Raw genomic sequence first — 24019 nt, forward strand, 5'->3', positions numbered from 1 at the left:
AGGCTTTCTTTTAATCAATCCAGGCTGTGCACAGGTTGGTACATCGGGACCTGCAGTCTTGTGCGACTGTTCTGTCAACCAGGAGCTGATGTTTGGCTCCCCTGGTATCTCTACCAATGCCCTTCCGTGCTTCGCTCATGTATTGATCCATGTGTGCACTTATCTTAGCCGCAACATGAGCTTCCAAAATTGTGGAGGGACAGGTTATTGGCCGATAGTTGGATGCGACTGCACCCTTTGAGGGATCTTTCATGATAAGGATCGTTCGCCCTTCGGTTAGCCATCCTGGGTGAGTCCCATCCCTAGGCAGCTGGTTCATTTGTGCTGCTGGGCGCTCATGGAGTGCTGTGAGTCTCTTTAGCCAGTAAGTGTGGACCATGTCCGGGCCTGGCGCTGTCCAGTTCTTCATATTTGAGACTATTTCCTTTATGTCTGCCACTGTTATGGTAATTGGGTTCTGTTCAGGGAGGTGTCTGTGCTCCTCTCTTTGGGTGACCAGCCATTGTGCACTGCTGTTATGTGCAACCTCCTTCTCCCATCTGCCTCTCCAGTACCTTTCAGTTTCCAGTCTTGGTGGATCAGCTCTGTTGTTAGGACCCTGCCACTGAGGCGTACACTTTCGCAGGTTGTGTTGCAAACAGCCTGTTTATTCGTCTGGCCTCATTCTCTTTCGTGTACCGCTTTAGGCGGCTGGACAAGGCTTGGAGCCTTTGTTTCGAGTGCTTCATATATGGTCATCTGGATGTACCTCTCAGGATCGGCCTTTTCATCACACCTCTCTGGACCTCAGTCAATTGACTCACATCTTTCCGAGCCGCCTTGATCTTAGCCTCCAACCGTCTTTTCCATGGTCGGTAATGTATCTCATGGCTTCCATGGTTGCTCTTATAGCCAAGCATCTCAAGGATCACTGATGCTGAAGCGTATATCAGTTCATTTCCGTGATCGTTACGGTAAGGATCGCCCTCAGTGCTGCATTCACACTTTCCAAGAGACTTTCAGGTGGTACTTCACATAGCCGTTGTAATCGGATTATAGGTTTCCCAGCTTTCATTCTTGCCATGATCTTAGCTTTCAGGTCAGTTGCTGCCTCGCTCAGCATTTCATTCATTGGGGCTGGCCTCCCAATCTCATCATCTGCATTCACTCTGGTATGAACTCCTCCTCTGATCTGGCAGCCTGGGGCCCCTCACCATGGAACCTGCGTTGTACCTCATCAATCTCAAGTTGTGACAGCAGTTGCCGTTTGTGGATGTTGGAACACTGAGTTACGAGTTGTTTCGTGGCCACCCGTGACTGTGGGTTTCGAAGCAACCATTTAGCCCACATTCTCTCCATGTAACCTCTCTGACTAGGCTTGCTTGAGTAGTAGCATTCCAACAGAGCCATGTTATTGCATCTTGCCCATCTCTGCTCCATTTTTCATCAAGGTGCTCTGGTTCCCCAGCACCTGACGCAGACCTTGTTTGGCCGGGCGACGTCTGAGCTGGCATGTCATTCATTTTATTGTCTCTCATCATTGTATGAGGTACGCATTAGCGTGAAGGCTCTTGCCCAAGGACCCACACTGGATGGTGTTATGTGCTCATTTTTTGCCCCAAGTGGGGAGCGGAGGGACGGGCGCTGGGGGGGGGGACCATCGTGGTGGGGCGGGCCCCTACGCGGGATGTGCCACCGGACCGTGGCTGAGGTGGCTGATCTCAAGAAGTCCTATCGGTGGCTGGAGGGGACTGGCCTGGGGGACAGCGCAGGGGCGCTCATCCTGGCTGCTCAGGAGCGGGCCTTGGGCGCCGGAGCCGTCGAGGCCCGGATGTGCCGCGCCGGACAGGACCCGGGGTGTGGGTTGTGCGGGGAGGCGCCTTTGACGATCCGGCACGTGGCTGCGGGGTGTGGGATGCTGGCAGGGGGGGCCTGCGTGGAGTGCCATGGCCAGGTGGCTGGCGTGGTCTGCCGAGGCATCTGTGCGGAGTGTGGACTGGGGGCCCCGGGGTCGGAGTGGGGGGCACCTCCGAGGGTGGTGGAGGGTGGCGGAGCGGGGATCCTGTGGGACTTCCGGATCCAGACTGGCGGGATGGTGGTGGCGAGCCAGCCAGATGTCGTGGTCGTGGATGGGGGGCGGAGGAGGGCCGTTGTGGTGGATGTGGCGGTCCCAGGTGGTGGAGGCATCGGGAGGGGTGAGCATGGGGGGCTCGGGGGGTACCAGGGGCTCGGGGAGGGCCTGGGGGGTGGGGGTGGCGGTCGTGCCTGTGGTGGTCGGGGCGCTCGGGGCAGTGACCCCCGGACTGGATGGGTGGTTGCGACAGATCCCGGGACCAGCGTCGGACATCTCGGTCCGGAGGTGTGCGGTGCTGGGAGCGGCGGGGGTACTGCGCGGGGCCCTCGGGCTTCCTGGCCTCTGGTGGAGGACCCGAGCTGAATGAGGGACGGACACCACCCGAGGACACCTCCTATTGGCTCCATGATAAGAGCTCCACCCAGCAAAGAATTAACCCTTTAAAACCTGATTCTGAGCTTTCACAATTATTTACCGCCATTTGCGTAATATCTACAGTATACAGAAGGAATCAAGCAATTTTTACCAATGTATCTGTAGGTGATGTTTATTTATTATGTACACAGAGATAAAGAGTAATGGCACAGCTCTGCAGTATCTTTCCACTTTTATATATGTATGCTATACTAAATAAAATGAATAGGGCACCATATAATGCAACAGTTATGCAACTCCCTAAATAATGTGTGAATTTTCAGTTGTTGCTAAATCAGATAGGATGTTATAATTTGTGGTGTAGATGCGAATTTAGGAGAGCAGGATAATATATCGCATTGCAATTGGAGCAGCAGCTTGGTTGATGATGTCCCCAAACCGGCTCATCTATTTGTCGTGCAATACAACGAAAATGAGCACAATTGCAAAACATAGGCTTCTTATATTTTAAAATAAAATAATCATATGTTTACCGTTCTGGGGTTTCTACAATCATGAATGTGGAGGCATTATTTACAGCAGGTTGACAGCAGTGTGATCGAGCAGATTAGATGGAGTAGAATTTGAATGGGGCTTCACTGATTTATTTCATACAATTCATATCTAAAACACAATTGAAAAATATTTGATTGTTAAAATATTTAAATACAAGAACTATATCAAGAAATTAACAAAACATAGTTTTTTAATTAGGAGAAAAGTCTGAAAACATATCACAAATGACAAACGTTGTGCCTCTCCTCCTCCTGTTCTTCAATGAAACTGATCACCCTCCAGCTCCCGTTAGAAACATCGTGCTGCTGAAGGTGTGCCGGCAGAAAGGTTGTGATACAAGAGGTGCTGTGGACTCTCCCAGAAACGAGGACCTAGTTTAGTTGTAGATCCAGTAAAACATAGTGCAAATTTGACATTATTTATAATGCACAGTTACAGTCTTGTGAATATTAAAAAAATGTACTTCATGTAATGCAGGAAGCGAATAATTCAAACGAACTAAGGCAGCAAACAGTAAGAGCAAAATCGTGTTCCAAACATTAACTTTAACTCTTTTTTTAAATGTCAATTAGCATGTGAGTAATAAGACAAAATGTGACTGTCAGACAGAGAACTGTCAGAGCAAACGGCAGATTTTAGAAAGTCCTGCCGAAATAAATCTGCACCCGACTGCGACTGTCAGCGTTGAACTGCCGCCATTGCTGTCAAAGTCAGACACATCTCCGAAATCGTTGGAGCAAATTTTTAAGCAGGCTTCATCTTGATAAATTGACCACGTATTTGACATTTACACCATAACGTTACCGCCTAAAATAATCGTAAAACAAAATTTTGTGTAACAACAAGAGTAATATGTACCCCAAAAGCTTTCAAAGCGTCTGAAAGTTTTCTCCTCCGTTTTTGTTGGGGCTTGGCTCGAAATGCATCATGATTGGCTGCCCGAAGTCCACGTGTCTGTCGGACGTGCTCTCATTGGTCTACAATACCATCACGGATGAATAAATACTCAAAAGGCTTGCCAGGCAAGCCCTTTGAATCCTTTAAATACTCAATGGGCTTGCCTGGCAAGCCCTTTGAGTATTTATTCCATATTGCCCACTAGTTCACTCGTAAGGTCATTTTGACGCTTACTAGTGAACATGTAAGGCCATAAATGTGCCCACTAGTTCACTAGTAAGAGCATTTTGAGGCTTACTAGTTGACATGTAAGCCACAAAACGGCCGCTAGTTCACTAGTAAGATAATTTTGAGGCTTCTAGTGAACATGTAAGCCACAAAACGCCCACTAGTTCACTAGTAAGATCATTTTGACGCTTATTTATGAACATGTCAGCCACAAAACGCTCACTAGTTCACTAGTAAGATCATTTTGACGCTTACTTGTTGACATGTAAGCCGCAAAACGCCCACTAGTTCACTAGTAAGGTCATTTTGACACATAGTGAACATGTAAGGCCATAAATGTGCCCACTTGTAGTGCTAGTGACATTACACTGTCCTTGCATTAAATGCAAATAAGGATGATTACGAAAACATGTAACGGTATCCTATTGGCTGTACGTTTCAAAATAGTATCATCCCACCAGTCAGAGCTCATGATTTTGGAAATTCTGTGCCCACTTAGTTTTTTAAAACAACAATGGCGGACAGCGTCCTGAGACGTATTCGGCGAAGGTGCAGGGCAATAGAGAGTGCCTGTCGTCAAGGGTCTGCCGGTGAAAGTGAAGCACGCGCGATAAACATTTCAATTGCTAATTTAAGAAGAGTTAGTGACCAGTTTAGCGCTGATACTATTCAAAATTTGATTCAAAGTCTAATAGATCTCCGATCTGTCATCATTGCGGGACCCGCTCCTAATGGTGGACGTGTTTCTTCCCATGTGGCACATCGTTTGCACACAGGTAAAATGGCTACCATTTTTTGTCATTGCTTTTTTGTATGTATTTTTATTCGAACTACACACGTCAGGTTTTACTGACGACTTGCTGTGACTTACCTTCTATCACCCTGTCAAACGTCGTTTTATACCAGTGGTTTTCCTGCAAATCAGTAGACTATTAAGTAACGCGATGGCTATACACTTTTAAGCAATAACTAGTGATCTTTTAGTTATTCAATTATAAGTTTGAATTATTTTTTTCTTGAGTAAAATGGTTAGAGAAAATAGCTGCTCATGGTTTTGAAGCTGCATGTACTTTTATGTACATCTGTGTCTATATGCCTGTACTGTATACAGTATATAAAAAACACGTAGTGATTCATTTGCTTGAATTCCTTAATCCTTTTATTTCCATACTTTAGGTAGACGAGGAAGACCAGCACTTGACATTACAAGGGATCAAATTAAACTGCTCCCCACTCAGGGCTTTACAGTGAGGGCCATCACGGAGATGTTGGGTTGTTCCTCTTCATACCTGCATAAAAAAATGACGTTTTTTCAGATTTCAGCCAGAAATAGATTTACTCCCATTCATGATGTTGACCTGGAAGAGCATGTCAGAAGATTGCACAGCCAATTTCCCAGATCAGGCTCGGAAGCAAGTGTTCTGCTACATACTCTTGTCCCTTCATGTATATATCATTATATTCATTGTGAAAGTGTACTTTCTTTATTGTGTTGTTTTATGAACCTGTTGCAGATGATGAGGTCATACCTGCGTGCTGATGGTATTGTAGTACAAAGAAAAAGAGTTCGAGAAATCCTCAACCGTATTGAGCCAGCTGCTGCAGCCCAGAAATGGAGCCAGACTGTGGCTAGAAGAACATACTATGTGCCATTCCCCAATAGTTTATGGCACATAGATGGGCATATGCGTCTCATTCGGTAATAAGGGATCATCTTATATTTGTACTTGTGGGAGCATTAGAAAATGATATTGTATGGACAGCACAGATTAAATTGAATTTCATCATTTGTATATCCAAGTTACACAAACTCCAAATTGCCTCCATGTAGTCTTTAGTGCACAGCAATATCATCTCTACCGAGATGATATTTCAAACAAGATGTGAAACTTGATTGTTTTCTTGTATTTAATCATTATTCTTTTCATGTTTGTTTTACAGGTGGGGGTTTGTGACACATGCTGGCATTGATGGGAATTAAACTTCGCTGCGTATGAGACGTCTACTTTCAGCCGATTTGGGTGCCTGACTAATCCGGAATAGGAGCGGATCCCTCATACGTATACCCAAAGAAATTGTATTATAAAAATGCTTTAATTACAAAATAAGGTCACACGACCAATAAAGTACAACATAAAACGCTGGTAACAAAATTACCAGAATAAGAATGAGGGTAACAAAAAGTTCTTGCAAACAGCAAGGGAAATTGCAAATGAAAAATCACAACAAAATGCTTACATTATCTCTTTTATTACATATGAGAATTTTAAATGTTGGTATATATTTTAGCAATCATCATGGATGTTGCCATGTTTGATTTGCTTTCACGGGCCACATAAAATAATGTGGCAGGTCAGATCTGGGCCCTTGACTTTGACACCTATGCTATATAGTATCCACACAGTGTTAATCGATCCAATTTTAGTGCAAAATCTCCAGGTACTCCAGTTTCCTCCGACATTCCAAAAACATGAATGGCAGATTGATTAAACACTCCAAATTGTCCCTGGGTGTGAGTGCGGATGGTTGTTCGTCCCTCTGTGCCTTGAAATTGGCTTGCAACCGGTTGAGGGTGTCCCCCGCCAACTGCCCGAAGACTGCTGGGATAGACTGTGTACATACATCTACTGACGCCTAGTCTGGACACATCATCAGTGATGTTCCTGGATTCACTGGACGTTTCGGGTCTTTCAACTATCAGACGCCCTCCTCCAGGTGACCCAGCCGGGGTTGTTCAAGTCCCGGCTTGTGTCCAGACAGCTAGCTAGCTACCATGACTCCATGGATCTCCTCTTTTGAGCCACAGCCATCTTGAGGCTCTTTCTGCCGCTTCAGTGGTATTGCGGATCGCTCTCCTTTTCCTCTCTCCATCGATGCCTAAACTACAGTAGGCTCTGGCCAAGGAACGGGCTGCAAATCCTCTGCAACCAACCTCCACAGGGAAACACCTTGCTCTCCAACCAGCCAGCTGGCAGTCGCTGACCAGTCCTGCATACTTGGAGAGCTTCCTCTCAAAGGCTTCTTCCAAGCGATCTTCCCACGGCACTGTCAGCTCCAGCAGCACTGCTTGTTTGGTGGACTCCGATACGAGGACAATGTCAGGTCGTAGGGTGGTAACTGCAATATGGCTGGGGAACTTCAGCTTTTTTTCAAGATCCACCAACAACTGCCAGTCTCTTGCAGATGTCAGGATGCCTGCAGATGATGTTCTGCTGGCCGCGGTAGGCTTGTCCCCAGCTCTGACAAAGGCGATGGTTTTATTGGAGGGGCGGAACTGTTTAGCCCATGCCAGCCCTGCGGTAATGGCTTCCGCGATAGACTCCAGCACCCCACAACTGGCGACCCTTGTGAGGTTAAAGCGGATCACAAAATGGATGGATGGATAATTAATACACAATTAGTATTGTGTGTTTTCTATTTTACTTTTGCCCTCCACTGTATATATATATATATATATATATCTATATATCGATATATAGATATATAGATATATAGATATATAGGGTGTCCATAAAGTCTCTACTATTTCAAAAATGTATTAAAAATGCAATTGATTAGATATTTCATTCAGATTTGTTCTATTGTAACATTATATATATATATATATATATATATATATATATATATATATATATATATATATATATATACACGAGAGAGAGAGAGAGATATCAAAAGTATGAATTGTTTTTATAAAATCACTTCTGTACTTTCTTCTTCAGGTATTATGAGCCGAGTGCGTAAGGGTTAATGCTTTAAGACTGAATATTCATTCTCTGAATATTGACCAATCCAAATTCTTGTTCCGCCTGCTTCATTTGCATGCAGCCCACTTGTGGGAATGGGGGGGATTTTCTAATTTTCCCAATGCGACCAAGACGCCTCTCCGCCGGCCACGCTTGGCCACGTCGCCGGGCCACTCCTCCGGTGCTCAAGATAACTTCCGCGGGCCGCGTTCCAACACTATTCATCCGACCAAGACGCCTCCCCGCAGGCCACGTCGCCGGGGGCTCTCCTCCAGTGCTCAAGATGACTTCCGCTGGCCGCGTTCCAACACCATTCATCCGACCAAGACGCCTCTCCGCCGCCGAGCCGGCCCGCTCTCCGCCATTGAGACTGAACGGGGGCTATTTTTTATCTCTCAATCTGTCCAAGAGGCCTCCTGCCCGGCCGCACTCGGCCGCATAGCCGGCCAACTCTCCGCCGCCGGGCCGGCCCGCTCTCCGCCGCCGAGCCGGCCTGCTCCCCGCCATTGAGACTGAACGGGGGCTTTTTTTTAATCTCTCACTCCTTCCAAGAGGCCTCCTCCCCGGCCGCACTCGGCCACCGAGCCGGCCCGCTCTCCGCCGCCGAGCCGGCCCGCTCTCCGGCATTGAGACTGAACGGGGGCTTTTTTTATCTCTCAATCTGTCCAAAAGGCCTCCTGCCCGGCCGCAATCGGCCGCCGAGCCGGCCCGCTCTCCGCCGCCGTGCCGGCCTGCTCTCCGCCATTCAGACTGAACGGGGGCCTTTTTTATCTCTCAATCTGTCCAAGAGGCCTCCTGCCCGGTCGCCTAGCCGGCCCGCTCTCCGCCGCCGAGCCGGCCCGCTCTCCGCCATTGAGACTGAACGGGGGCCTTTTTTATCTCTCAATCTGTCCAAGAGGCCTCCTGCCCGGCCGCTAAGCCGGCCCGTTCTCCGCCGCCCATTAAAATGAATGGCCTTTTGCCTACTACACCGCCGTCTGGCGGACACAAGCTGTATTGCCGAGAATGAATGGGGGGGATTTTCTAATTCTCCCAATGCGACCAAGATGCCTCTCCGCCGCCGAGACTGAACGGGGGCTTTTTTAAAAATCTCTCAATCTGTCCAAGAGGCCTCCTGCCCGGTCGCACTCGGCCGCTGAGCCGGCCCGCTCTCCGCCGCCGAGCCGGCCCGCTCTCCGCCATTGAGACTGAACGGGGGCTTTTTTTTAATCTCTCAATCTGTCCAAGAGGCCTCCTGCCCGGCCGCACTCAGCCGCCGAGCCGGCCCGCTCTCCGCCGCCCATTAAAATGAATGGCCTTTTGCCTACTAGACCGCTTTCTGGCGTACACAAGCGGTATTGCCGAGAATGAATAGGGGGGATTTTCTAATTTTCCCCAATGCGACCAAGACGCCTCTCCGCCGGCCTCGCTTGGCCACGACTCCGGTGCTCAAAAAAACTTCCACGGGCCGCGTTCCAACACTACTCATCCGACCAAGACGCCTCCCCGTCGGCCACGTCGCCGGGGGCTCTCCTCTGGTGCTCAAGATGACTTCTGCTGGCCACGTTCCAACACCATTCATCCGACCAAGACGCCTCTACGCAGGCCACGCTCGGCCACGTCGCCGGGCCTCTCCTTCGGTGCTCAAAATGACTTCAGCTGGCCGCGTTCCAACACCATTCATCCGACCACGACGACTCTCCGCCGCCGAGCCGACCTGCTCCCCGCCGTTGAGACTGAACGGGGGCTTTTTTTAATCTCTCACTGCGTCCAAGGGGCCTCCTCCCCGGCCGCCGAGCCGGCCCGCTCTCCAAACGCCCATTAAAATGAATGGTCTTTTGCCTACTACACCGCCGTCTGGCGGACACAAGCGGTATTGCCGAGAATGAATGGGGGGATTTTTTAGTTTTCCCAATGCGACCAAGACGCCTCTGCGCCGGCCACGCTTGGCCACGTCGCCGGTCCTCTCCTCCGGTGCTCAAGATAACTTCCACGTGCCGCGTTCCAACACCATTCATCCGACCACGACGACTCCCCGCCGCCGAGCCGGCCTGCTCTCCGCCATTGAGACTGAACGGGGGCTTTTTTTTTTTTAAATCTCTCAATCTCTCCAAGAGGCCTCCTGCCCGGCCGCCGAGCCGGCCCGCTCTCCGCCGCACGTTAAAATGAATGGCCTTTTGCCTACTACACCTCCCTCTGGCGGACACAAGCGGTATTGCCGAGAATGAATGGCGGGATTTTTCAATTTCATCTGCAAACTAAATACATGTTGAAATGTGTGCATAAAACCTTTGGTTTACGCGTGACACTCATTTTGAGTATTGATTGCTTTAAATGCATTTTCAGGCCGAGCGGAGAAGGTTTTCAAAAGATGTCTTGAATCATGTTATGGTCTGTGTCGCCCTCTACTGACCAATATCCGATATTGTTTCCGAGGCCTGAAACCATTTTCATTTATATGACTGTATAACTGTACTCTTCAGCCAATTATTCCATGACTCTTTGTTCTTGAACTAAATATAACTCAACGCGGGTAACATGACTATACTCAATTTCAGTTTTTATTGCTTTAAGTGCAGTTTCAGTCTGAGCTGAGCTCGTTGTCTGAGTTTGAATGTTTTTTAATAGGAATGAGTTGTGTGATCAAATTAATGCTCATTTAGGCTTCAGGAGGTCATCCTGAACTAAATACATGTTGAAGTGTGTGCATAAGTTCGGTTGAGGCGTGACACTCAATTTGAGTTTTTATTGCTTTAAATGCATTTTCAGGCCGAGCTGAGCACGTTTTCTGAGTTTGAATGTATCCTCATAGGAATGAGTTCTATGGTAAAATTAATGCTCATTTAGGCTTCAGGAAGTCATCCTGAACTAAATTCATGTTGAAATGTGTGCATAAGTCCTTTGGTTTAGGCGTGACACTCAATTTGAGTTTTATTGCTTTAAATGCATTTTCAGGCCGAGTTGAGCACGTTTTCTGAGCTTGACTGTATCTTTATAGGAATGAGTTGTATGGTCAAATTAATGCTCATTTAGGCTTCAGGACGTCAACCTGAAGTAAATACATGTTGAAATGTGTGCATAAGTCCTTTGGTTTAGGCGTGACAATCAATTTGAGTTTTTATTGCTTTAAAATCATTTTCAGGCCGAGTTGAGCACGTTTTCTGAGCTTGAATGTATCTTTATAGGAATGAGTTGTATGGTCAAATTAATGCTCATTTAGGCTTCGGGACGTCAACCTGAAGTAAATACATGTTGAAATGTGTGCATAAGTCCTTTGGTTTAGGCGTGACAATCAATTTGAGTTTTTATTGCTTTAAATGCATTTTCAGGCCTTGCTGAGCACGTTTTCTGACTTTGAATGTATCTTCATGGGAATGAGTTGTGTGATTAAATTAATGGTCATTTAGGCTTCAGGTGGTCATCCTGAACAAAATACATGTTGAAGTGTGTGCATAAGTCCTTTGGTTTAGGCGTGACATTCAATTTGAATTTTATTTATTTTAAATGCATTTTCAGGCCGAGCTGAGCACATTTTCTGACTTTGAATGTATCTTCATGGGAATGAGTTGTATGATTAAATTAATGGTCTTTTAGGCTTCAGGTGGTCATCCTGAACAAAATACATGTTGAAGTGTGTGCATAAGTCCTTTGGTTTAGGCGTGACATGCAATTTGAATTTTTATTGCTTTAAATGCATTTTCAGGCCGAGCTGAGCACGTTTTCTGAGTTTGAATGTATCTTCATAGGAATGAGTTGTGTGGTAAATTTAATGCTCATTTAGGCTACAGGAGGTCATCTGCAAACTAAATACATTTTGAAATGTCTGCATAAGTCCTTTGGGTTAGGCGTGACACTCAATTTGAGTTTTATTGCTTTAAATGCATTTTCAGGCCGAGCTGAGCACATTTTCTGAGTTTGAATGTATCTTCATAGGAATGAGTTGTGTGGTCAAATTAATGCTCATTTAGGCTTCAGGAGGTCAACTTGAACTAAATACATGTTGAAATGTGTGCATAAGTCCTTTGTTTTTAGGCGTGACACTCAATTTGAGTTTTTATTGCTTTAAATGCATTTTCAGGCCGAGCTGAGCACGTTTTCTGAGTTCGAATGTATCTTCATAGGAATGAGTTGTGTGGTCATATTAATGCTCATTTAGGCTACAGGAGCTCATCTGCAAACCAAATACATTTTGAAATGTCTGCATAAGCCCTTTGGGTTAGGCGTGACATTCAATTTGAGTTTTTTATTGCTTTAAATGCATTTTCAGGCCGAGTTGAGCACGTTTTCTGACTTTGAATGTATCTTCAAAGGAATGAGTTGTGTGATCAAATTAATGGCAATTTGGGCTTGAGGGGGTCATCCTGAACAAAATACATGTTGAAGTGTGTGCATAAGTTCTTTGCTTTAGGCGTGACACTCAATTTGAGTTTTATTGCTTAAAATGTATTTTCAGGCCGAGCTGAGCACATTTTCTGACTTTGAATGTATCTTCATAGGAATGACTTGTGTGGTCAAATTAATGCTCATTTAGGCTTCTGGAGGTCAACCTGAACTAAATATGTGTTGAAGTGTGTGCATAAGTCCTTTGGTTTAGGCGTGACATTCAATTTGAGTTTTATTTATTTTAAATGCATTTTCAGGCCGAGCTGAGCACATTTTCTGACTTTGAATGTATCTTCATGGGAATGAGTTGTGTGGTCATATTAATGCTCATTTAGGCTACAGGAGGTCATCTGCAAACTAAATACATTTTGAAATGTCTGCATAAGTCCTTTGGGTTAGGCGTGACATTCAATTTGAGTTTTATTTATTTTAAATGCATTTTCAGGCCGAGCTGAGCATGTTTTCTGAGTTTGAATGTATCTTCATAGGAATGAGTTCTATGGTCAAATTAATGCTCATTTAGGCTTCATGAAGTCATCCTGAACTAAATTTATGTTGAAATGTGTGCATAAGTCCTTTGGTTTATTCGTGACACTCAATTTGAGTTTTTTTATTGCTTTAAATGCATTTTCAGGCCGAGTTGAGCACGTTTTCTGACTTTGAATGTATCTTCATAGGAATGAGTTGTGTGGTCAAATTAATGCTCATTTAGGCTTCAGGAGGTCATCCTGAACTAAATTCATGTTGAAATGTGTGCATAAGTCCTTTGGATTAGGCGTGACACTCAATTCGAGTTTTTATTGCTTTAAATGCATTTTCAGGCCGAGTTGAGCACGTTTTCTGAGTTTGAATGTATCTTCACAGGAATGAGTTGTGTGGTCAAATTAATGCTCATTTAGGCCTCAGGACGTCAACCTGAAGTAAATACATGTTGAAATATGTGCATAAGTCCTTTGGTTTAGGCGTGACACTCAATTTGAGTTTTTTTATTGCTTTAAATGCATTTTCAGGCCGAGTTGAGCACGTTTTCTGAGTTTGAATGTATCTTCATAGGAATGAGTTGTGTGGTCAACTTAATGCTCATTTAGGCTTCAGGAGGTCAACCTGAACTAAATACATGTTGAAATGTGTGCATAAGTCCTTTGGTTCAGGCGTGACATGTAATTTGAAAATTTATTGCTTTAAATGCATTTTCAGGCCGAGCTGAGCACGTTTTTTGACTTGGAATGTATCTTCATAGGAATGAGTTGTGTGATCAAATTAATGGTGATTTAGGCTTCAGGGGGTCATCCTGAACAAAATACATGTTGAAGTGTGTGCATAAGTGCTTTGGTTTAGGCGTGACACTCATTTTGAGTTTTTATTGCTTTAAATGCATTTTCAGGCCGAGCTGAGCACATTTTCTGAGTTTTAATGTATCTTCATAGGAATGAGTTCTGTGGTCAAATTAATGCTCATTTGGGCTACAGGAGGTCATCTGCAAACTAAATACATGTTGAAATGTGTGCATAAGTCCTTTGGTTTAGGCGTGACACTCAATTTCAGTTTTATTGCTTTAAACGCATTTTCAGGCCGAGCTGAGCACGTTTTTTGACTTGGAATGTATCTTCATAGGAATGAGTTGTGTGGTCAAATTAATTTTCATTTAGGCTTCAGGGGATCATCCTGAACAAAATACATGTTGACGTGTGTGCTTAAGTCCTTTGGTTTAGGCGTGACATTCAATTTGAGTTTAATTGCTTTAAATTCATTTTCATGCCAAGCTGAGCACATTTTTTGACTTTGAATGTATCTTCATAGGAATGAGTTGTGTTATCAAATTAATGGTGATTTAGGCTTCAGGGGGTCATCCTGAACAAAATACATGTTGAAGTGTGTGCATAAGACCTTTGCTTTAGGCGTGACACTCAATTTGAGTTTTTATTGTTTTAAATGCATTTTCAGGCCGAGCTGAGCACGTGTTCTGACTGTGAATGTATCTTCATAGGAATGAGTTTTGTGATCAAAATAATGGTCATTTAGGCTTCAGGTGGTCATCCTGAACAAAATACATGTTGAAGTGTGTGCATTAGTCCTTTGGTTTAGGCGTGACATGCAATTTGAGTTTTATTTATTTTAAATGCATTTTCAGGCCGAGCTGAGCTCATTTTCTGAGTTCAAATGTATCTTCATGGGACTGACTTGTGTGATCAAATTAAAGGTGAGTTAGGCTTCAGGAGGACATCCTGAACTAAATTCATGTTGAAATGTGTGCATAAAAACTTTGTTTTAGGCGTGACACTCAACTTGAGTTTTTATTGCTTTAAATGCATTTTCAGGCCGAGCTGAGCACGTTTTCTGACTATGAATTTATCTTCATAGGAATGAGTTGTGTGGTCAAATTAATGCTCATTTAGGCATCAGGAGGTCAACCTGAACTAAAAATGTGTTGAAATGTGTGCATAAAACCTTTGGTTTACTCCTGACACTCAATTTGAGATTTATTTGTTTTAAATGCATTTTCAGGCCGAGCTGAGCACGTTTTCTGACTGTAAATGTATCTTCATAGGAATGAGTTGTGTGGTCAAATTAATGCTCATTTAGGCTTCAGGAGGTCAACCTGAACTAAATTCATGTTGAAATGAGTGCATAAGTCCTTTGGTTTAGGCGTGACATGCAATTTGAATTTTTATTGCTTTAAATGCATTTTCAGGCCGAGCTGAGCACATTTTCTGACTTTGAATGTATCTTCATAGGAATGAGTTGTGTGTTCAAATTCATGGTGATTTAGGCTTCAGGGGGTCGTCCTGAACTAAATTCATGTTGAAATGTGTGCATAAAAACTTTGCTTCAGGTGTGACACTCAACTTGAGTTTTTATTGCTTTAAATGCATTTTCAGGCCGAGCTGAGCACGTTTTCTGACTATGAATTTATCTTTATAGGAATGAGTTGTGTGATCAAATTAATGCTCATTTAGGCTTCAGGAGGTTATCCTGAACTAAGTACATGTTGAAGTGTGTGCATAAGTCCTTATGTTTAGGCATGACACTCAATTTGAGTTTCAAAATACATGTTGAAGTGTGTGCATAAGTCTTTTGGTTTAGGCGTGACATTCAATTTGAGTTTTATTTATTTTAAATGCATTTTCAGGCCGAGCTGAGCACATTTTCTGAGTTCGAATGTATCTTCATAGGAATGAGTTGTGTGGTCATATTAATGCTCATTTAGGCTACAGGAGGTCATCTGCAAACTAAATACATTTTGAAATGTCTGCATAAGTCCTTTGGGTTAGGCGTGACACTCAATTTGAGTTTTATTGCTTTAAATGCATTTGCAGGCCGAGCTGAGCACGTTTTCTGACTTTGAATGTATCTTCATAGGAATAAGTTGTGTGGTCAAATTAATGGTCATTTAGGCTTCAGGGGTTCATCCTGAACAAAATACATGTTGAAGTGTGTGCTTAAGTCCTTTGGTTTAGGCGTGACACTCAATTTGAGTTATTATTGCTTAAAATGTATTTTCAGGCCGAGCTGAGCACATTTTCTGAATTTGAATGTATCTTCATAGGAATGAGTTGTGTGGTCAAATTAATGCTCATTTAGGATTCAGGAGGTCAATCTGAACTAAATACGTGTTGAAATGTGTGCATAAAACCTTTGGTTTACGCGTGACACTCAATTTGAGTTTTATTTATTTTAAATGCATTTTCAGGCCGAGCTGAACACATTTTCTGACTTTGAATGTATCTTCATGGGAATGAGTTGTATGATCAAATTATGGTCATTTAGGCTTCAGGTGGTCATCCTGAACAAAATACATGTTGAAGTGTGTGCATAAGTCCTTTGGTTTAGGCGTGATACTCAATTTGAGTTTTATTTATTTTAAATGCATTTTCAGGCCGAGCTGAGCACATCTTCTGACTTTGAATGTATCTTCATGGGAATGAGTTGTGTGATTAAATTAATGGTCTTTTAGGCTTCAGGTGGTCATCCTGAAAAAAATACATGTTGAAGTGTGTGCATAAGTCCTTTGGTTTAGGCGTGACATGCAATTTGAATTTTTATTGCTTTAAATGCATTTTCAGGCCGAGCTGGGCACGTTTTCTGAGTTTGAATGTATCTTCATAGGAATGAGTTGTGTGGTAAATTTAATGCTCATTTAGGCTACAGGAGGTCATCTGCAAACTAAATACATTTTGAAATGTCTGCATAAGTCCTTTGGGTTAGGCGTGACACTCAATTTGAGTTTTATTGCTTTAAATGCATTTTCAGACCGAGTTGAGCACATTTTCTGAGTTTGAATGTATCTTCATAGGAATGAGTTGTGTGGTCAAATTAATGCTCATTTAGGCTTCAGGAGGTCAACCTGAACTAAATACATGTTGAAATGTGTGCATAAGTCCTTTGGTTTAGGCGTGACACTCAATTTGAGTTTTTATTGCTTTAAATGCATTTTCAGGCCGAGCTGAGCATGTTTTATGATTTTGAATGTATCTTCATAGAAATGAGTTGTGTGATCAAATTAATTGTCATTTAGGCTTCAGGAGGTCATCCTGAACAAAATTCATGTTGAAGTGTGTGCATAAGTCCTTTGCTTTAGGTGTGACACTCAATTGGAGTTTTTATTGCTTTAAATGCATTTTTAGACCGAGTTGAGCACGCTTTTTGTGGTGTATGGGGTGTACGGGAGAGGTAGTACCCTTGAGGGCGATACGGTCGCAGCTGCATTGCTGATGCTTTATAGCTGGTTGATCCCTAACTGGTCCTCACCAACACCCAGCTCTTGTCTATGGCTCCAAGTAGCAGAATTTCTGCGGCCACACCACGGTAAACTGCTTCGACCGGCAGGCTAAACTAGACAAGGGTAACCGGGGGGTCCTTGGCCCCCTGGTGAAGAGCTTGGAGAGGAGATAGGCACCACCAAGTTTAATCGCCTACTGAAATGTCATGAGGAATAAACAGTCAGGATCACACATGCCGGATCGGTCGAGGCCCGGAAAAACAACGACCCCGCTACCCACTGATTTGCCCCAGGGTGGGGACGACAAGTTTACTACTGGGACAAGAACACCATCAAGTCATCACAGCCTCCCAAGGAGTGATACCGTCATTGGTACATGGAATGTCCGCACACTGTATGCCTGTGGGAAAGTGAAAGAGCTGACCCATGAACTAGACAGATACAGGTGGGACGTCTTGGGAATGGCTGAGGTTAGGTGGACCAGCTGTGGTGAGACCACCACAGAAGAAGGTCACAAGATATGGTATAGTGGAGAGGAATCTAGACACCAACATGGAGTTGGCTTTATTGTCAACAACAGCAAAATTAACTCAGTCATCAGCTGCACGCCTATATCCAGCAGGCTCATCAGCATCCGGATCGCTGCGCGGCCCATGAATATTACCATCATACAAGTGTATGCCCCAACGATGGATTATGATGATGATGCAGTAGAAACTTTTTATGAGGAGTTAGAAAACACCATCAAGGCAACACCCAAGAAGGACTTTCTCATTGTCCAGGGAGACTGGAATGCCAAAATAGGCACAGACGCACATGAGCACTGGGAAGGGACAGCAGGACGTTTTGGGCTAGGAGAAACGAATGACCGAGGGCTAAGACTTCTGGAATTCGCAAGGAGCCACAAGCTCACCACAGCCAACACACTGTTTCCACATAAAATCTCCCGCAGAACGACATGGCATTCACCAAATGGTGTGACACACAATCAAATCGACTACATATTCACCCCACAAAGATTCAAGTCAAGCATCAACAAAGCCCAAACCAGAACGTTTCCTGGTGCGGACGTGGGAAGTGACCACGATATGGTACTGCTGACGCTCAGACTCAAACTTAAAACACAAAAGCAACACAGTACACCACGCATCAGGTTCAACTTAGACAAACTGAAAGACCCACAAGTTGCAGGAATATTTGAGGCAAGCATAGGAGGAAAATTTGCAACACTTAACCTACTACAAGACATAGACTCATTGACAGACACTATGGAGAGCATACTCGTAGAAACAGCGACAGAAGTATTGGGGAAGTTTAGAAAGAAAAAGAATCCGTGGGTCACAGATGACATCCTTGATTTGTGTGACCATAGAAGGACATTAAAAAGGACCAAGAAGGATGACCCAGAGGCAGCAGAACAGCACACTCTGGTGAACAAAAATATCAGGAAGAGGATGAGGGAAGCAAAGGAGAAGTGGATCACAGAGCAGTGTGAAAACATAGATGCAGGGATACGACAGGGCAACAGTAAAGCAGCATACGCCACATTGAAGACACTGACAAAGACACGGCAACATACAGCAACAATAATAGAAGATGGGGACGGTGCTCTGCTAACCGAAGACAGCAGTAACCAGAAGATGGACAGAGTACTGCCAGGAACTCTACAATTTCACAATAAAACCCATCCTTAACATAATCACCGACGCCACAAAGACTACCAGCGAAGATGCCGACGTGCCAATACTCCAGGCTGAAGTGGAGGAGGCAGTAAGGAGCCTGCAAATTGGCAAATCACCTGGCATCGACAACATTCCTGCAGAGCTTTGGAAACATGGAGGGCATGAGACAACAAAAGTACTCACACACATCTGTCAAAATATCTGGGTAACCAAGCAATGGCCCCAAAAATGGACACAATCTCTCGTTATTCCCATCCCTAAGAAAGGGAACTCAAGGCAGTGTCAGAACTACAGGACCATCAGCCTGATCTGCCATGCAAGCAAGGTGCTACTACGGATCATCCTGAATAGACTAAAGAGCAGGGCAGAGGAAATCATTTCAGAAGAACAAGCAGGATTCCGACCAAAAAGGAGTACCACGGAGCAGATCTTTAACATCAGATTACTCATCGAGAAACACCTCCAGCATCAACATGACCTTTACCACAACTTCATCGACTTTAAAAAAGCCTTTGACCGTGTGTGGCATGAGGGGCTGTGGCAGGTGCTCCGAAACTACAACTTCAACAATAATCTCATCCAGGTCATTCAATCACTCTACACAAATTCAAGTAGTGCAGTTCTCATTAACAACACTATGGGAGAACTTTTTAAAACATCGATCGGTGTCCGCCAAGGATGTCTTCTGTCCCCTGTCCTATTCAATGTCTTTCTGGAAAACATCATGGACGAGGCCCTTGAAGAGTTCCACACCTCCATATCCATCGGTGGAAGACCCATCTGCAACCTCCGGTTCGCTGATGACATAGACCTTATGGGAAAAAGCGAAGCTGAACTCCAGGATCTTACCACCAGACTGGAAGAGGTAGCGAGGGCTTATGGCATGGAGATAAGTGCAGAGAAAAGCAAGATACTGGTCAATAGCCACAGTAAAACAACACCAACAAGCATCACATTGAACAGGCAAACCCTGGAAGTGGTTAAGAACTTCAAATACCTTGGGTCCTTTGTGAGTGAGGATGGCAGCTCCACAAAGGAGATTAAAGCAAGAATAGGCATCGCAACATCAGCCATGACAAGACTGGCCAGAATCTGGAGGAGCAATACCATCAGCTTCACGGTGAAGGTCAGGCTGTACAAGTCCCTGGTACTCTCCACCTTACTATACGGCTGTGAGAGTTGGACACTCACAGCAGACACGGAACGCAGGATTCAGTCCTTTGAGAACAAGAGCTACAGAAGGATGCTCCATATATCTTATAGAGAACACCGGACAAATGACTATGTCAGACAGCTAGTCACCACCCTCGCTGGAGAACAGGACCCCGTACTGTCAATGGTAAAACGTCGCAAAATGGCCTGGTATGGCCACGTTACATGGCATACCTCGCTATCCAAAACCATCCTACAGGGGACAGTGGAAGGGAAACGGAGAAGAGGCAGACAGAGAAAGTGCTGGATGGACAACATTAAGGAATGGACTAACTGCAGCTTCCAGACCCTGCTACTAACAGCTAAGGACCGAGAGTGCTGGAGATCCCTGACTGCCCAGACCTCCACCATGGCACCCCGACGGCCTCTTAGGCCATGGGATGAATAAGAATAAGAATAAGATGAGCACGCTTTCTAAGTTTGAATGTATCTTCATAGGAATGAGTTGTGTGGTCAAATTAATGCTCATTTAGGCTTCAGGAGGTCAACCTAAACTAAATACATGTTGAAATGTGTGCATAAAACCTTTGGTTTACGCCTGACAATCAATTTGAGTTTTATTTGTTTTATATGCATTTTCAGGCCGAGCTCAGCACGTTTTCTGACTGTGAATGTATCTTCATAGGAATTTGTTGTGTGGTCAAATTAATGGTGATTTAGGCTTCAGGGGGTCATCCTGAACAAAATACATCTTGAAGTGTGTGCATAAGTGCTTTGGTTTAGGCGTGACACTCAATTTGAGTTTTTATTGCTTTAAATGCATTTTCAGGCCGAGCTGAGCACGCTTTCTGAGTTTGAATGTATCTTCATAGGAATGAGTTGTGTTATCAAATTAATGCTCATTTAGGCTTCAGGAGGTTAACCTGAACTAAATACATGTTGAGTGTGTGCATAAAACCTTTGGTTTACGCGTGACACTCAATTTGAGTTTTATTTGTTTTAAATGCATTTTCAGGCCGAGCTGAGCACGCTTTCTGACTGTGAATGTATCTTCATAGGAATTTGTTGTGTGGTCAAATTAATGGTGATTTAGGCCTCAGGGGTTCATCCTGAACAAAATACATCTTGAAGTGTGTGCATAAGTGCTTTGGTTTAGGCGTGACACTCAATTTGAGTTTTTATTGCTTTAAATGCATTTTCAGGCCGAGCTGAGCACGCTTTCTGAGTTTGAATGTATCTTCATGGGAATGAGTTGTATGATCAAATTATGGTCATTTAGGCTTCAGGAGGTTAACCTGAACTAAATATATGTTGAGTGTGTGCATAAAACCTTTGGTTTACGCGTGACACTCAATTTGAGTTTTATTTATTTTAAATGCATTTTCAGGCCGAGCTGAGCACATTTTCTGACTTTTAATGTATCTTCATGGGAATGAGTTGTATGATCAAATTATGGTCATTTAGGCTTCAGGTGGTCATCCTGAACAAAATACATGTTGAAGTGTGTGCATAAGTCCTTTGGTTTAGGCGTGACACTCAATTTGAGTCTTATTCATTTTAAATGCATTTTCAGGCCGAGCTGAGCACATTTTCTGACTTTGAATGTATCTTCATGGGAATGAGTTGTATGATTAAATTAATGGTCTTTTAGGCTTCAGGTGGTCATCCTGAACAAAATACATGTTGAAGTGTGTGCATAAGTCCTTTGGTTTAGGCGTGACATGCAATTTGAATTTTTATTGCTTTAAATGCATTTTCAGGCCGAGCTGAGCACGTTTTCGGAGTTTGAATGTATCTTCATAGGAATGAGTTGTGTGGTAAATTTAATGCTCATTTAGGCTACAGGAGGTCATCTGCAAACTAAATACATTTTGAAATGTCTGCATAAGTCCTTTGGGTTAGGCATGACACTCAATTTGAGTTTTATTGCTTTAAATGCATTTTCAGGCCGAGCTGAGCACATTTTCTGAGTTTGAATGTATCTTCATAGGAATGAGTTGTGTGGTCAAATTAATGCTCATTTAGGCTTCAGGAGGTCAACCTGAACTACATACATGTTGAAATGTGTGCATAAAACCTTTGGTTTACGCCTGACACTCAATTTGAGTTTTATTTGTTTTATATGCATTTTCAGGCCGAGCTGAGCACGTTTTCTGACTGTGAATGTATCTTCATAGGAATTTGTTGTGTGGTCAAATTAATGGTGATTTAGGCTTCAGGGGGTCATCCTGAACAAAATACATCTTGAAGTGTGTGCATAAGTGCTTTGGTTTAGGCGTGAAACTCAATTTGAGTTTTTATTGCTTTAAATGCATCTTCAGGCCGAGCTGAGCACGCTTTCTGAGTTTGAATGTATCTTCATAGGAATGAGTTGTGTTATCAAATTAATACTCATTTAGGCTTCAGGAGGTTACCCTAAACTAAATACATGTTGAGTGTGTGCATAAAACCTTTGGTTTACGTGTGACACTCAATTTGAGTTTTTGTTATTTTAAATGCATTTTCAGGTCGAGCTGAGCACATTTTCTGACTTTTAATGTATCTTCATGGGAATGAGTTGTGTGGTCAAATTAATGCTCATTTAGGCTTCAGGAGGTCAACCTGAACTAAATACATGTTGAAGTGTGTGCATAGTCCTTTGGTTTAGGCATGACACTCAATTTGAGTTTTATTGCTTAAAATGCAATTGCATGCATTGCAATGTAATGCATTTTCAGGCCGAGCTGAGCACATTTTCTGACTTTGAATGTATCTTCATGGGAATGAGTTGTGTGATTAAATTAATGGTCTTTTAGGCTTCAGGTGGTCATCCTGAACATAATACATGTTGAAGTGTGTGCATAAGTCCTTTGCTTTAGGCGTGACACTCAATTTGAGTTTTATTTATTTTAAATGCATTTTCAGGCCGAGCTGAGCACGCTTTCTGAGTTTGAATGTATCTTCATAGGAATGAGTTGTGTTGTCAAATTAATGCTCATTTAGGCTTCAGGAGGTCAACCTGAACTAAACACATGTTGAAGTGTGTGCATAAGTCCTTTGGGTTAGGCGTGACACTCAATTTGAGTTTTATTGCTTTAAATGCATTTTCCGGCCGAGCTGAGCACGTTTTCTGACTTAGAATGTATCTTCATAGGAATGAGTTATGTGGTCAAATTAATGCTCATTTAGGCTTCAGGAGGTCAACCTGAACAAAACACATGTTGAAATGTGTGCGTAAAACCTTTGGTTTACGCGTGACACTCAATTTGAGTTTTATTTGTTTTAAATGCATTTTCAGGCCGAGCTGAGCACGCTTTCTGAGTTTGAATGTATCTTCATGGGAATGAGTTGTGTTGTCAAATTAATGCTCATTTAGGCTTCAGGAGGTCAACCTGAACTAAACACATGTTGAAGTGTGTGCATAAGTCCTTTTGGTTTAGGCGTGACACTCAATTTGACTTTTTTTGCTTTAAATGCATTTTCAGGCCGAGCTGAGCACGCTTTCTGACTGTGAATGTATCTTCATAGGAATGAGTTGTGTGGTAAATTTAATGCTCATTTCGGCTACAGGATGTCATCTGCAAACTAAATACATTTTGAAATGTCTGCATAAGTCCTTTGGGTCAGGCGTGACACTCAATTTGAGTTTTATTGCTTTAAATGCATTTTCAGGCCGAGCTGAGCACGTTTTCTGACTTAGAATGTATCTTCATAGGAATGAGTTATGTGGTCAAATTAATGCTCAGTTGGGCATCAGGAGGTCAACCTGAACAAAATACATGTTGAAATGTGTGCATAAAACCTTTTTGTTTACGCGTGACACTCAATTTGAGTTTCTTTGTTTTAAATGCATTTTCAGGCCGAGCTGAGCACGTTTTCTGACTGTGAATGTATCTTCATAGGAATTTGTTGTGTGGTCAAATTAATGGTGATTTAGGCTTCAGGGGGTCATCCTGAACAAAATACATGTTGAAGTGTGTGCATAAGTCCTTTGCTTTAGGCGTGACACTCAATTTGAGTTTTATTTATTTTAAATGCATTTTCAGGCCGAGCTGAGCACATTTTCTGAGTTCGAATGTATCTTCATAGGAATGAGTTGTGTGGTAAATTTAATGCTCATTTAGGCTACAGGAGGTCATCTGCAAACTAAATACATTTTGAAATGTCTGCATAAGTCCTTTGGGTTAGGCGTGACACTCAATTTGAGTTTTATTGCTTTAAATGCATTTGCAGGCCGAGCTGAGCACGTTTTCTGACTTTGAATGTATCC

General features: G+C 43.5%; 1 protein-coding gene across 1 annotated transcript in view; it reads left to right on the forward strand.

Moving 5' to 3' along the window:
* Positions 1-17297, forward strand: part of LOC127592662 (potassium voltage-gated channel subfamily KQT member 4-like) — an 81783-nt gene extending 64486 nt beyond the window's left edge. Inside the window, exon 2 of the mRNA XM_052053600.1 lies at positions 17230-17297. Within this exon, the coding sequence (XP_051909560.1) occupies positions 17230-17297 (68 nt within the window). The remainder of the gene's footprint in view (positions 1-17229) is intronic.
* The last annotated feature ends 6722 nt before the right edge of the window (positions 17298-24019 follow it).

This window comes from Hippocampus zosterae, chromosome 19 (assembly GCF_025434085.1).
Source record: "Hippocampus zosterae strain Florida chromosome 19, ASM2543408v3, whole genome shotgun sequence".
Lineage (NCBI taxonomy): Eukaryota > Metazoa > Chordata > Actinopteri > Syngnathiformes > Syngnathidae > Hippocampus > Hippocampus zosterae.